The following is a 14,702-nucleotide window of genomic DNA, read 5'->3' on the forward strand; positions in this document are numbered from 1 at the left end:
CTAGGACAGAAGTTGAATGTCACATTTGTTGTTAAGCAGACATTCCTGTTCAAAACTGGCTCTATCATCAACAGGTGAATTAGTTCTCTGTGTTCAGACACTTTCTTTTTTCTAACACAGAATTTTTGAGGTATTTAGTTTATTGAATTATGTTCAAATGGAAGTCAGGACTTGTTAATGGACAAGGCTTAAAGCAGTAAAGCAGAATACTATCCTCCAGCACGAGCTACTGGGAAGGAGAAAAATAACTCACAGCTGAAGCCAGGACAGGTGCTTATATGAAATACATGGGAAAGTAAATTTTTAAGGAGACAGTCCTTGCATTAAGATATTCCCATTTTATAACGTTATCCCTTTAGTGATAGTGAGTTTCAGATTATTAAGAAACATAATGAGTTGTTCACTGAGCCCTGATGGATTCCCTTGAGGAGATAAGTGGTTTTCTTTTTCCCTTTGATTATTTTTTTTCTCTTATCTCAACACTTAGGTATTGCAAGTTGTTATGCTTTGGTGAACTGTTCCGCTTTTCAGAGTCCCGCTGTGATTTAGCCGAGTATTTGCAGGTATATGGCTGGAAGAGGCCAGCTTCAGACAGGTTGTGCTTAATTGTTTAAACTGGTCTCACTTATTCCTGTCAGTTGTCAAGTGCTTGGCAGTTGTAAAAATCATATATACAGTTTGAATAGCTCTGTCTACATACTAACATAACACTATACCTACCATATCATGTAGTGAAAATGACCTGGGCATCCTCCTAGAGTTCCAGAAAGCCATTTGAAGAATCAGGATACTCTTTGTTAAATAGGAGTTGCAGTGACTTGTGTGAAGTAGCAGCGGTTCTTCTACTTAATGGCCAGCTGTATTTGGCTCCAAATACATACTGGTTTTAAATTACGGTGCTGGACTTCACGAGCAATAAAAGATAGTTTAGCATATATATGCAAAAAATAGTCTGAAATTTAGTTCAAATTTGTAAAATTTGTATCTTCACTGTTTGGGGCATGCTGGTTTTTGACCTAGTTTTGTACTGTACCTTCTATAAACGTAACTAGATCAAGTATATACCTTTTTTGATATACACATAGTTGCACTTTTAAGTATTGCTAGGGAGACAGATTTTAGATACTAGTGTCCTTCAAAGATCAGGTTTGGAAATTCAAGAAATAGCACAATATTCTGTATTTGGCTTTTGTACACGTCTGCACCCTGTTAAGGATAACATGCACTGGAGCTCTCCTAATCCACATAAAGTAAATGTGTTTGGGGAGAAGAAGGGAACATCAGTTGCTTTGAAAATAGCCAGAAGTAACACTGCAAATGAAGTAAAACTGAATGGAAGAAGGAAGTTAAGCAAAGAAGGGAAAAGGGCAAGGAAGTTTGCTTTCTAAAGAATACAGAACCAACATAAAGGAATTGAAAGGAGAAATAAGGGACTGCTCTAGTCATTGGGGGTCCTGGACATGTGCATATCTGAAAAGAATATATGGAAAACCCTGTGTTAATCATGTTGATAGCTATCATGGGGGTTTTGCATTGTTCTCCCACCTTACACCCAAAATCTCATGATCATTTATGTTCTTTTCTTCTAACTAGCACCTGGAATTCTGTCATCTTACCTACACTTTTCTCTTAAACAGGGTTTTGTTTTGCAGAGAAAAAATTGAAATTTGATCCATTAAAATGTTAATAGCAAAAAACCATCTGAAGGAAACGCATTCCTTTTGTGTAGTTTGAAACTCATAATTTCATCCATAATAAGGCCCATATAAATGTTATGGATGGCGAGATGGGCATAAATGTTTGGCTATAACTAATCTTGATTATTTTCTCTGAGGATTATAGTCTTCTGACAAAGCTGGCAAAAAAATGGAGTTTAGTGGAGGATTATTTAATAATGTTTTGCTGTATTTGTGCTTGAAAATAGGTATAAAATGGAAAAAAAATAGTCTGTTAGTGTGTTTCTGGTTATGAAATGTAACATGAAAATAAGTTAATCCTTAAAAAGAAAAAGTGACAAGGAGAGAGATTCTAATTTACTTATTTTATTTAGGAGTATTTATGGAGAAAAAGAAAAGCCCTCAGAAATTAAGCCTAAAATGTACATACAGATGCAACAACATTACTGCTTTTCTTGCTTTTTGATGCTTACTTTTTTCACTTGGAAGTCTACGTTTGTGTTTTTAAGAAGCTTTTGTTAAGGAGCCAAAGCTGGGAGGTGCTAAATACTTTACCTGGTGTGATGCAGTGAATTCAGGAGTTAAGATCTCTCACAACCTGATGGGTCCAAGGGCTGAGCTGCAGATGTAGCTCAAATTCTGGATGCTGGATTCGTCAAGGGTTTCAGTAGTGTTGTAAAAGTGCGGTCCAGTTGTAAAACTTGAGTATGAACTCAGATTTTGACTTCAGATACCCTTGATTGAAATGTGTTTCCAATATAGTGAAAATCTATGGTTTCACCTGAGTTTACCACACTCTTGTGTGACAGAGGGGAAGACAATCCTGCTTCAGAGATGTTAAAGGCAAAATTCCTGTTTTCTTCAAGTGCCCAGGTGAACTTAAGTTACCATCACAATTTGAGATAAATGTGTTTAAATTAGATTGTCACAGATCAGCAGACGGGCCAGAAGATTCAGATTGTTACAGCACTTGATCAGAGCACACCAGGCAAGCAGTTCATCTTAACAAATCATGATGGCTCTACCCCAAGCAAGGTGATTCTTGCCAGACAAGATTCCACTCCAAGAAAAGTTATCCTGGCAACTCCAGATGCTGCAGGTGTCAACCAACTGTTTCTTGCATCCCCTGATATATCTGCACAGCACATCCAGGTAGATAATCCACTTTATTTCATCATTTTGGTTCAAATGGGATGAGAAGAGATGGTTTATTTCCAAATATGTCTTGTCTGGGTTCTCCTTTTTCTTTTCTTTTTTTTAATGGTGTACTTCACCTTGCACAAGGCTTCAGTGGGGATAGTTAGAAATTATGAAGAAAAGTGATTTCTTTTCTTTTTGCAAATTTATTCCTTTTAAAATTTATACCCTGGCTCATGACGTTGGAAAGAGTACTGTTACTTTTACTGTGATTTACAGCTCCTGCCATACCAGTGGCCCTTTATTTCTGCTTCATTGACTCTCCATCTGTTTTTGTGTATTGTTGAAAAACATACTCTTTTCTCCATTATCACTTAACATTTCATTCCGCTTGTTTTCCTTTCCATATGCTGTTGTAACTACTGTTCAGCTGTATGGATTGTACTCCAGGGTAGTTTCTCAAAGAGACTGTGTAGTAGGGAAGAACCTTACTCAGTTGGGAGGGGAAAATAACGCTAAAGATTTGCGGTTTACTAATGCAAGTTTATAACTCCATAAACTGGTCCCCAGTGCACCTGACTCGCATACACGTTCTGTGTGTTGCTTCCTTAGTCCTCGCCTCCATCTTCTGTATGAATATGCAGAGACAGCTTGGGAGATTTGAGCTTCTTCAGCATAGAGTGAGGTGTCCCTGCCCAAGGCAGGGGGGTTGGAAATAAATGATCTTAAGGTCCTTTCCAACCCAAACCATTCTATGATTCTGTGATTGTATGAATGAAATAGGAGGTTACTGCACTCCAGCTAAAGCACTGTTATTGCATATTGTCTACCCATGTACATTTATGCTGTTGTTAAAATATGTCAGTGTGGTAGGCCAGGCAACATTAGGATAGCTACAATCCATTTAAACCACTATCTCAGACTTAAACGATGGCCAGAAACAGTTGCCTAAGGAAAAAATACTGAAAACTGGACAAGTAAATGGTTCTTCTGAACATACCCTTTCATTTCCGTTAGCCAATGATTTAGAGCAACATCCTGGTTTGGAAATTACAGTGAGAGCATCATATAAAGTTTAACAACTTTTTTTGTTACTTATATAGACCATATATGCTTTGGTCTGTGTAATATCCTACAGTATAATTGTATGCTATGCAAACAATACTATACCTCATCTTCTGAGAGAAGTATTCAGTTTGGTCTCTACTGCACTGTAAGAGACAGCTCTAAAGGATCATACTGTTTTTATAAACCAGTATTATATCCTCTACCAAGTAATCTCTTCAACTGAAGACCCCACACCTATTTAGTTTGCACTCTTCTGGGAGCCAGTCCATTATTCTGATTCACTACCCACATATTGCTTAAGCTTAACGCATCTTTATATTATATATTACATTATTTTGTATTTTAAACTTGCAGATCTTTGCAAATGGACATCCAAGATACTTGCTGCAAAGAATTTGTTAAGAGTAGGGCAGCAGTAGCAAAAGCCAGTCCCATTGAGAGGCATTTAAGCATTTTTAGTACTATTTTACACTTTGTATTTTAGGTAAACCTCAACCTCAAAAGTATAAACCAGTGGGATATGATTTAAAGTAATCCATACAAAAAAGAATTTTCAAAGACTATTTAAGAGATTAAAAGTGTGCCACACTGATTTAAAAGGCAAAATTCAGGAATGGAGGAAGTCTGGACTGAAAATGGAAAGCTGTGGTTCTGGTTGTACATTTTGGGCAAAATAGGTTAGTTTGAGAGGCATCAGGCTATGCTGTCTTTTCAGTTAGATTGCTCTATTGTCAGCTAACATGTATGGGTAGAGATTTCTTTTTTTCCCACTTTTTTCCAGTATTTTGTCAAATACAGATTACCATTCATTTGTTGTTCAGCTGCATCCTCATTGGGATCTTTCGTATTTACTCCCCTAAATGAGCTTTTCATTTACAATTTCACCTTTGTTGTTGTTCTGTAGCCTTCACTTGAAATGGCCATTTATTTGTTCTGAAAAAAACCCTCTCATTTATTGCATCTTACCTTTACATTGACACATTTGGGAAGGCCCTTTCTCCCATCCTCTGCTTTACCTTCAATGGTTCTTCTTCATTTTAATAATCAATTTTTATTCTTCATGTTCAAGGTCATTTGATGAGTTCTCAGAGTCTGGGATTTTTATCACATGGGTCCAACTCTGTAGCACTTCCTTACATGGAACGTTCCATTTCAGTACAGATTTCATTTATGGAAGGACTTAGAATTTGTTTATGTATATTTTATTTAACATCATGAAAATACATACTGTTAATAATGGCATTTAGAAAGCAATGAAAGGTTAATATTCTTTTAACTCATTGATACTGTTTTTCTTAAAAAGGTGCTATGTAAAAGCAAACTAAATAGATGAATCTCTGAGACAGTATTGTTAACAAAGGCTAACTAGAAAGAAGTACGCTTGTGAAATGTGCCATTATATATCACCTGTACTATCTTCCAAACTTCCTTAAAAAATTCTCTCTCTTTTGGCAAGTTGCCTTTCTTGTCATCAAAGCTCCTGTTTTGAATATGCAAAGCAAGGATGACAGAATCTGACTTCTTGTTAAGACACAGAAGAAGTTAGAAACTCTTCCAACTTCTGAACTATCACTTCTTTTTAATGGCAAAAATAATTTTTCCTTTTCTGCTTTACATAATTGTCAAGATGATTTTTTGGTTGTTACTCATTATATGTGTGTTCCTTTTTCAAATTGAATTTCTGATGCGCTTTATGTTGCAGTGGGATAGGGTTTTTAAAGATAAAATGGAAGGCTATAGTGCCTACCCCCTGTAGTGCTGGGGCTCTAATATTACATGCTTACTGAAGCTTTACAGGTACCAGATATAAATGAATGAATGAGAAAACAGAACTGTAATAATGTCAAACTGTTACTGAAAGCCTAACTATAGACCACTTGACAGTTAGTGGTAGTGTCCAGGGTACATTTTCTGTAGACCCACCATTTATGTGTATTATCAAAAAAGGAGTTAATAAACCTGAATGTAGATATCAGAGCCTTTACAAGGGATCTCTTTTATTCCATCCGTGTAATTCTTCAGTCTCTTTTGTACTATGAACAAATCATTAGGATATAAATAGAAAATTGAACAAAAGGTAAGAGTACGCAGATGCTGAATGTTTTTCAAAATGTCAGCCCATTTTGCAGGGGTAATATTTAGACAAATGAAATCTTGAAATCTGAAGTATTACAAGCAAAACTCTTGTTCCATCCTGAAAAGGAGCACAGTGGCATGGCAGGTTGCTCCTTTCTATGAAGACTGTAAAATGTAGCCATGAAAGTCTTATACTTTTTACATTTGGTCCCCTGTCTTAGAGCAGAACCAGAAGCATGAGATATATTTTAATCTTTCTCAATGGTAAGAAAAAATGAAATACTTTCACACTTTTTTCCAGATTTTAACAGACAACTCCCCCAGTGAACAGGGCCTAAATAAAGTGTTTGATCTGTGTGTTGTATGTGGAGACAAGGCATCAGGTATTTACGTTTTCTTTCCTTTTTTTGTTTTTTATTTTAATGTGGTACAATTTTCTAAAAGCAATCTAGAATTCCTCTGAAGCTGTATAATAGTTTGCATACATTTATCTCTCTGTGTGCACAAACAGAATGGATGCACTATTCCTTCAGTGAAGAATTTCACTGAAGAGGGCTCTGGTGTCCATGGGTGGGATTAATCATTGCTTTACATCATGAATGTAATGTTTCATACCAGATAATTTTTTGCTTTTTTTCTATTTAGGCTGGTGCATTTTATTTTCTAATATGGAAATTTGACTGATAAAATTACTTAAGCAACAATGTTGAGATTTTTCTTCCTTAAAAATAAGTTCATGCAGTGAACTTTGTTACTGTTGACAGGTTCTCTTAAAATCTATGAGAAACCTGTTCACTATTTTAAATATGAAACCAGTAGGCAAGGAAGACTTTGCAATTACATGAAAACAAAAAGCTGCTATGAGATTTTTGCAGGACAGTTGGTTATTTGAAGAACCATGATTAAAATTGTAAAAATGCATTTTAATTCCAGTAAAAAATAAGATTAAGAATGGTATAGTCATATGTTGCCAAAGTAGTATACTAAGGTAAGAAAAGTGTTTTATGCATTGCATTTTGTGTAATGATATTAAGAGACTGAAAAGAAATATGGAGAACTGTCTCCCACATTCCCTTTACATGTGTGCCTGCCATCAGGTGTTCCAGATCTGTCCAAGTTGGAATTACAGAGGGAATGTCTTGTCTTTTTTTATTAAAAGAAACAGAGAGGGCTGTTCCTCAGCATGGTCTACCTGAAGGCTCCTTTTCCTTTGCACTTTCTTTGTTGCGGAAGATAATGGGGTCTGAGAGATATGAGACATTTAACTTTGCTCTTTACTTACTTAGCTAAAATTAGTCTAAGTAGGGAAACACTTGTTCAATTAGAAGATTCATGTGGTTTATCAGTGAAGTCTCTGTGATGGACTTCTAGTAATATCAAAATAGGACAAGTGCAGTTAAATGCACCTTTTGGGAAGTGATGGGAATAAAGTCTATAGAGATGAGGGGCCAGAGGGAAGAAGTTCTTAATGTTGTCTGTCATCATGAGAAGTAGTAGGATGGGAAGTGAACTTCCTAGACAATAAAACCAATTAAGATTTTCCTACTGCAGCAAAGTCTAGCATTCAAGATGCTTTATAAAACTCCCATCTTAACAGTGTGTTAATATAATTGTGATAAGGGAGTCTAGAAAACCTGTTAAGAGTTCTAGAAACTTCAGGCAGGTGAGATTGATGTACCTAAAAATGTGAGGAGCGAGAAAAGAATCCAAAGATATATTTTCCCTTAAATGAGTATGTATTTGAGATTTATTTCTGTAATGGGCCTTACTTAGTTCCAACAGCAGCCATAATGTCTCTGCAGTGTATATTTTGTGTGCTTGTCAGGGATCTTCAGGTTTAGAATATTTTTTTTTCTTCAGGAACATTGCATTAAAATTGTTGGAATTGCCAAGCATGCCTGAGTCAAAACCAGTGCTTTTTGGTAATACTTGTATTTTGTGCTCTAGCAGAGTGAAAATGATTTGCTGCTGAAAATACTTTTTAAAACTTGACTTTTTTCTTCAGTGTATCCTACGATTTTTATATGTTAGTATTGAATATTGGAAAATCCACAGAAGAACTGATTAAAACCAAATAATCTAGCTATTTCAGATACTTCTTTCATTGAAGTTTTACTGAAAGAACTAAAGATGTACCATTCTCCTGTTAGGAAAATGAAAGAGGAAAGTAGGGCTTTGAAGTGATTACCTACTGCTGTCAAATGCTGTTTGCACTTTCCATGGTTCTACTAGATTTAGTGCATACAATTTTGATAGCTGAATTTGTAATGAGCATTAACAGGGCTTGGCTGTAGGGTCATATAAAAAGAAATTGCTAAAGAATGTATAAATTAAGAGTTTCTTCTGTGTTCTTGCTATCCAGTTGTCTTACCTCTTAATGCTGCTGTCAACACATTCAGCAAGAATGTAATAAGCAACTTGTCTGTTTGTAAAATCTGTCCTGTTTAAGTGCGCTGAACTAGAACAATAGTTCACTTGCTTTTTAACATAACCTTACAGCCACGATATACATTAAGATCTGTAACCCATGGGGATAAAAAGTGATCTTTTTTCTGCATGAAAGAGCAAATACTTCTGTTTTAATAAATACAAACTAAACAAAATTAATATTACAGTATAAAATTAACGTCGTGATTTATGTTGTTCTGTAACCAGGGCGTCACTATGGAGCAGTAACTTGTGAGGGATGCAAGGGATTTTTTAAAAGGAGCATACGGAAGAATTTAGTTTATTCATGCCGAGGAGCAAAAAACTGTGTCATTAACAAACGCCACCGGAATCGATGTCAGTACTGTAGGCTGCAGAGATGCATCGCGTTTGGGATGAAACAAGATTGTAAGTGTAGATTAGTGTAAATTATTTTAGCTGGCAGCTATGTTAAAGTTTGTGCTGTATTAATTTAAATTGTTGTCTTGTCCTTCTACCTTCTTGTCACGTTTTCCACAGCTGAGGTTACTTGCAATTGCTGTTAACTGTTAGCAATGCTCTACAGAGACAGTTACTCACAAGGCAGAGATCCACAGTGATCCAGAGTTCACTTCCTGCCATTTCCATACATTGGATATAGTGATACTGAAATACCACATCAGTATCACAATGCTAAATATGCAGAAAATCAAGCAATTCACAGATTGTTTTAATACTAGCACACTGTTAATAAACAGACAGTATTAGTCTTGTGGTCTGCTATATGTCATCCAGCTCATTTTTGCTGACCCTCTTGAACCTCTGTGGGCATACTCTCCTTACAGCCCTGCTTCTGTCAGCAGAAACCAGGAAAATTTTTCCAGCACAGAGGAAATGAATTCAGAAAAGATGGAAAAGCTGTAACACTGAAAATGGATCTTTGCCTTTTTACCCTGTAGTTCAGCTGAAAGTATTTTGCCCCTCCACAGAAGACTTTTCAAGCAGAACAAAATTGCTGGGGTTGGGGATGAGAAGGCAGGAAAAGGATCTCTGGGTTGTGGGGGAGTACCAAGCAGAGGAGAGGATTGTTCTGGGATAAGAAGTCTCATTCTTTGGTGGAGTGGGGAGAGGAAGGAAGACTCAGCACCACCTTGTACTGTAGGTCCTTCAGTGGAGTTATTTGTCCCTTGAAGTGGTGGCCCGTTGTCAGCAAGCTCAGATCCAGCTGGAGAGCACAGGGTTAGAAAAGGTAAATAAAACTTTGGCCTCCAGCTCCCAGCCTTTCAAAGCATGTTAGTGGGTTACAGGCTAGGTTTAATGGTATTGTCAATACTTGATGATGCTATGACATTTGGGTTTATGATACTTACCAATGTAAAAATTCAGTTAGCATCACAGTGTGCTACTAACTTGAAAGCTTTTAAATTTTCTCTTTTGTTGCACATTTTCCAAATCTACATAATTGAAGAAAAGAAGTCTGTTTTTTTCCTATTTGCTTTTGTGTTTTAAAATAATGAGCATTACAGGATTCTCTTTATAGGCTCAAATAACTTATATGTGCAGTATAATATTCAAGAGGCTGTGATAGCCAGTGCTTATCTGGCTGGTGAACTGGTGCACACTTGGTTTGTAACTCTTTCAGGATCTTACTCCAATCTATAGAATAACTTGCACCACTTTAAAAATGTGGAAGAAAAACTTATTGCATATTTTTAAAAGAACAGTACTGTGTAAATACCTTTTATAAATTTAAGTTTTACAGTAACAATGCTGTTAGGTTATTTTGCCAGAAGTTAGGTTTTCCTTTTAGACTGTTAAACTGTTGAGGTTTTCCTATTTTTGGCTTTATTCTGTACACCTAGAGAGTTCCCCGTAGCGTGTAATACTGTGAGTTTCATTTTGATGTTCTCTAATCCATTCAAAGCAGGGTGATGTATCTGTAGACTAAAGCCCAGATTAATTCCACCTAGTTTCACTGAGCAATTCAAACTGAAAATCTGCTGCTTCTCTGAAGTCAGTGATCGTGAGTCAGGATGTTGCCTGAAGGAAAAGCTGTAAGCCTCCACTTAAAATCCAAATTAAAAATAAGGTGTAAGGGGATTTCTTGCTTTACTGGAACTTGAAAAATATAGTATCTATATGTTTAGTCTCAGACTTTACTACATCATTTCATTAAGAACAAATCAAATTCAGGTTATATTTTTAGGCAAGTTGTTAGCTTATTGGTTATAGGATCTTTTTAAAGTTATTTTGAGAATCATTATTAAAATTGCAGATTAAATACAGAGAGGAAAAGGGGATTATTTCTTAGTCTGTAATTTGAGATGTGACTTAAAAGTTGCATTTTTTTTTATTAGCTGTGCAGTGTGAGAGGAAACCTATTGAAGTGTCAAGAGAAAAATCTTCAAACTGTGCAGCTTCCACAGAAAAGATCTACATTCGGAAAGATCTTCGTAGTCCATTAGCTGCAACTCCAACTTTTATAACAGACAATGAAACAGCAAGGTATGTACGTTCTACTCAGAAGCAGCCATCTCTCTTTTCTGAAAGAGGAAAAACTGTTATGAAATGAATCAGAATTAAAATGTGTGCTGTTTTCTGTCAGATCAACAGGTCTGCTGGAATCAGGAATGTTGGTTAACATTCATCAGTCTGCAGTAAAAACTGAGCCTCCTGTAATGATGACTCCAGAAAAGGTATCTGATGATATGACTGTAGGGTGTTCTGTTTTGTTATTGTAATGGATGGGAACCTAGCTTAAAGTTGATTCCCACTCATGACTGAGAGACACAACAAAGTATGTCCCACTCATGACTGAGTATTTGATAAAGTTCATTGTGGCTATTTATTGGAAAGAGACAGGAAATAAGGGTGCAGGTGTTCTCTGACCTTCATACTTGGCTGCACTAGGGTGCCTGGCCAGTGTTCTCACTGTGGACAACAGTGAGATCATGAGAAACTGCATGGCCCCACAGGTAAACAATTACAGATCTGGCATAAAGGTGGTTGTTTTTCTAAAGGTATAAGAGTGGGACCCTCTTGTTGCTGAATCCAAAGCCTCACCTATGGGTGGACACACCACATAGGGATTTTCCCAGTTATCTGGAACTCTTGGCATAAGCTGCAACAGGGCTTCCCAGCTTGAAGCATGGGCCTAGATGATGATACAGTGGTAACTGGTGATGTATTTCTTCTTAATCACTGTTCTTTCTATGCAGTAATGATTTGCTGCATTGCTAATTTTCCTCTTTGCTATACATATATATATATGATTTGCTTTATTGTGCTTGTTTACTATAAATATATATATAGATATACACCTGATTCATGTTGGTATGCTTGTTTGCTTTAGTGTACTTTTTAATAAACTGTGTATGTTATATGGCTAGTGCGGGATCATTTGGTTGAGTACCCTGCCTGTTCGCAGAGCAGTCGTGCTTCTGTTTTGTTAAATTCATTTTTAGAACACTCCTTTACAAGATTAGCCAGTGTTGTAAATGCTTTCTCTTCTGAAGAATGCTTCTCATATAGAATGCCTCATATAGAAGGACATACTGTCATATAGAAGAATTCTGTTCTCATCTAGAAGAATGCCTCCCATAGTAAAAATACTAAAAACTCTGCAAAGTAAATGCCTTCCTCCACCTTTTTAGAGAGCTTTAAAGGCTGCATTACTTTATTGTGTAATGGGAAGTCCTGACACTTGGATATTTCTTTTGTAGCAATAAAATGAGGTGTTTGCAAAATCTCACATGGGATTATCTATCACAGTGCATTTCATAAATACTATTAGGTTTTTCTTCCTACAAATCACTAATTTTTTGTAAAGCTAATAAGAGCTATCTCAGGAATAATCTTATTTGCAAGCTGGTTTTCCTTTGTTTACATTTTGTTACACTTACTGATCGCCTAAAGCCATGGAGTAACTTCCCTACACATGCACAGTAGGAAGCTTTCTAGCTGATATTAAATTATCTGTTTTCCTGTGTTTCGCATCACTTGCTCTGTCTGCAAAGGGTCCCATCAGAACTTATTTATTCCATTTTACTTTTCTGGCTCTGTCAGTAGAATATGACAGTGCAAGCTAAATGACACGTAGCATGCTGATCATTATTTGTCATGACAAATGCATGATTGCTTGTCTGTAATCATGCACTTTTCCTATATATGTTTTTTTGTGGGGCATGGTGGGAGACATGTCTTACTGCCTCTGAGCTGCTGCTCAGTACTGAATCAGTTTGCTCCCTTGCAGTTAAATAAAGACATAAAACACATAAAGGCTACAACAGAATTCTTTTTCTGCTTGCTTTTAAAGGTGACTTTTTATCTATTTCTTCTTTTCAAACATTCTTCTACCCTATTGCTACTGACTCATTTACACAAGGAAGAAAGATAAAAATATAATCTCGTGTGAACCCAAGACAACTCTTATAGTCCGGTGGCTGACTACTGAGTGGAGATCATAACTTCTCATTCTGCATTTGCTTGCCATTTGTAGCGTTCTTTCTGAAATTACTAGACAGTTATTGCTTGTAAAAGTAAATGTTTAAATGTTTAATATTTTAGAAGTAGTGCAGTGTCTAATTGCTGCATTATGATCACCCATTAACTAAAGCAAATAATTTTCTTACAGGTCTCTTCACATGCTCAAATCTTCATTTATGTAGAAGTTAGATTCTTCTATTGCAAGTTAACTGCTGCCAATATGAGAGAATTAAACACTGTACTTTTTCCCTTAGGTTGAAGCCTGTCAGGGAGATCTAAGTACACTGGCAAACGTGGTGACTTCACTAGCGAATCTCAGTAAATGCAAAGACATGTCACAAAGCAGTACAGACCTATCTATGATTGAGAGCTTAAGTAATGGAGATGCATCATTATCTGAACTCAAGCAAGATGAACAAGCTAGTACTGATGTTTCAAGGTAAGGCATGTTACACTTGAAAAGAGTATTCTTTCTGAGAAGGTCTCTGTCAATTCAGACTGTTAATTAAATCCTTACAATGAAGAAAAGTTATCTGCATTAAGAATAATAGTAATAGCAGCCTAAGCTCATATAGAACATAAATCTTGTAAGACTCTTCCACGTGAAATCATAATTAAATTATTTAATTTGTTCTACTCAAAATTAATTGCAATGTGTTACAGCTGATTTTCTTACCTTTTGGTTGGCCTTCATGTGCATTAGATCTTGTGCTACAGTCTTAGTACCTTTTATCATCCTGGAAAGCTGGTTTTTACAGATCCCATCTGTGTAATTATTTTAATGCCTGTAACTGTTAATCGCCTTAAAAACTTAAAAAACATTTTCTTTCTACACAGAATTCCCACCATCAATACAAACACACTCACTGAATGTCATAGAATCAGAGAACAGTTTGGGTTGGAAGGGTCTTTAAATATCATCATCCAACCCCCCTGCCACAGGCAGGGACACCTTCCACTAAACCAAGTTGCTCAAAGCCCCATCCAACCTGGCCTTGAATACTGACATGGATGGGGCAGCCACAACTTCTCTTGGGCAACCTGTTCCAGTGTCCCACCACCCTCAGTAAAGAACTCCTTCCTAATACCTAACCTAAATCTACCCTCTGTGAGTTAAAGCCATTCCCTCTTGTCCTGTCACTGCTTGCTCTTATAAAAAGTCCTTCTCCAGATTTCTCATAGGGCCCCTTTAGGTACTGGAAGGCTGCTCTAAGGTCTCCTGGAGCCTTTTCCAGGCTTAACAAGCCCAACTCTCTCAGCCGGTCTTCATAGGAGAGACACTTCAAACCTTTGATCATCTTTGTGGCCTCCTCTAAACTCCAAGTAGCTCCAATATTTTTCAGACTTCTGGTTTGCACTGGTTTTAACTGAGCCACTTTGGTGAGCATGTGTGTAAGATATTCTGTGTACTCAATCACAATCATGTTCTTCCTTGGTTCTCATCTCATGGATGATTCTGACAGGTGTCCAAGTCTCCTTTACACACCATCTACATTGTATGTGTTGCTTTGAAAATGTGTGTGTGGTGTAAATCCATCAAAGAAAAAAGATTGGTATATAGTGAAGTTGCTTCTTGTTGTGGTTTAAGCCCAGCCGGCAACCCAGAACCACGCTCACTCCCCACCTTCCTCCCCCCGTTCCCAGAGGGATGGGGAGGAGAATCAAAAGCATGTAACTCCCACAGGCTAAGACAAGAACAGGCCAGTAACTAAGGTATAACACAAAACCACTGCTGTTACCACCAATAACAATAATGATAAGGGAAATAATGAGGGAAGAGAATACAACCGCTCACCCCCTGCCGGCCGATACCCAGCCCGACCCGAGCAGTGATCTAACCCTTCCGGGTAACTG

The 14,702-nt window shown here is 36.9% G+C and overlaps 1 protein-coding gene across 9 annotated transcripts in view; it reads left to right on the forward strand.

Annotated features, from left to right (window-relative positions):
• Positions 1–14,702, forward strand: part of NR2C1 (nuclear receptor subfamily 2 group C member 1) — a 52,800-nt gene that overhangs the window by 22,830 nt on the left and 15,268 nt on the right. For 6 of the 9 annotated variants that reach the window (XR_009743585.1, XM_061454589.1, XM_061454587.1 and 3 more), the window contains 6 exons: positions 2,598–2,828; positions 6,259–6,340; positions 8,613–8,792; positions 10,721–10,868; positions 10,969–11,059; positions 13,103–13,287. Coding sequence is in view for 8 of the 9 variants with exons in the window: in XM_061454589.1 (XP_061310573.1) it covers positions 2,598–2,828; positions 6,259–6,340; positions 8,613–8,792; positions 10,721–10,868; positions 10,969–11,059; positions 13,103–13,287 (917 nt within the window). In the remaining variant the exon portion in view is untranslated. The remainder of the gene's footprint in view (positions 1–2,597; positions 2,829–6,258; positions 6,341–8,612; positions 8,793–10,720; positions 10,869–10,968; positions 11,060–13,102; positions 13,288–14,702) is intronic. The other 3 variants (XM_061454592.1, XM_061454593.1, XM_061454591.1) reach the window with 1 other exon arrangement.

Source organism: Pezoporus flaviventris, unplaced genomic scaffold, assembly GCF_033815535.1.
Source record: "Pezoporus flaviventris isolate CSIRO_AGI_PZ_B2104156 unplaced genomic scaffold, CSIRO_AGI_Pfla_v1 ptg000016l, whole genome shotgun sequence".
In the NCBI taxonomy this organism is placed as follows: Eukaryota; Metazoa; Chordata; class Aves; order Psittaciformes; family Psittacidae; genus Pezoporus; species Pezoporus flaviventris.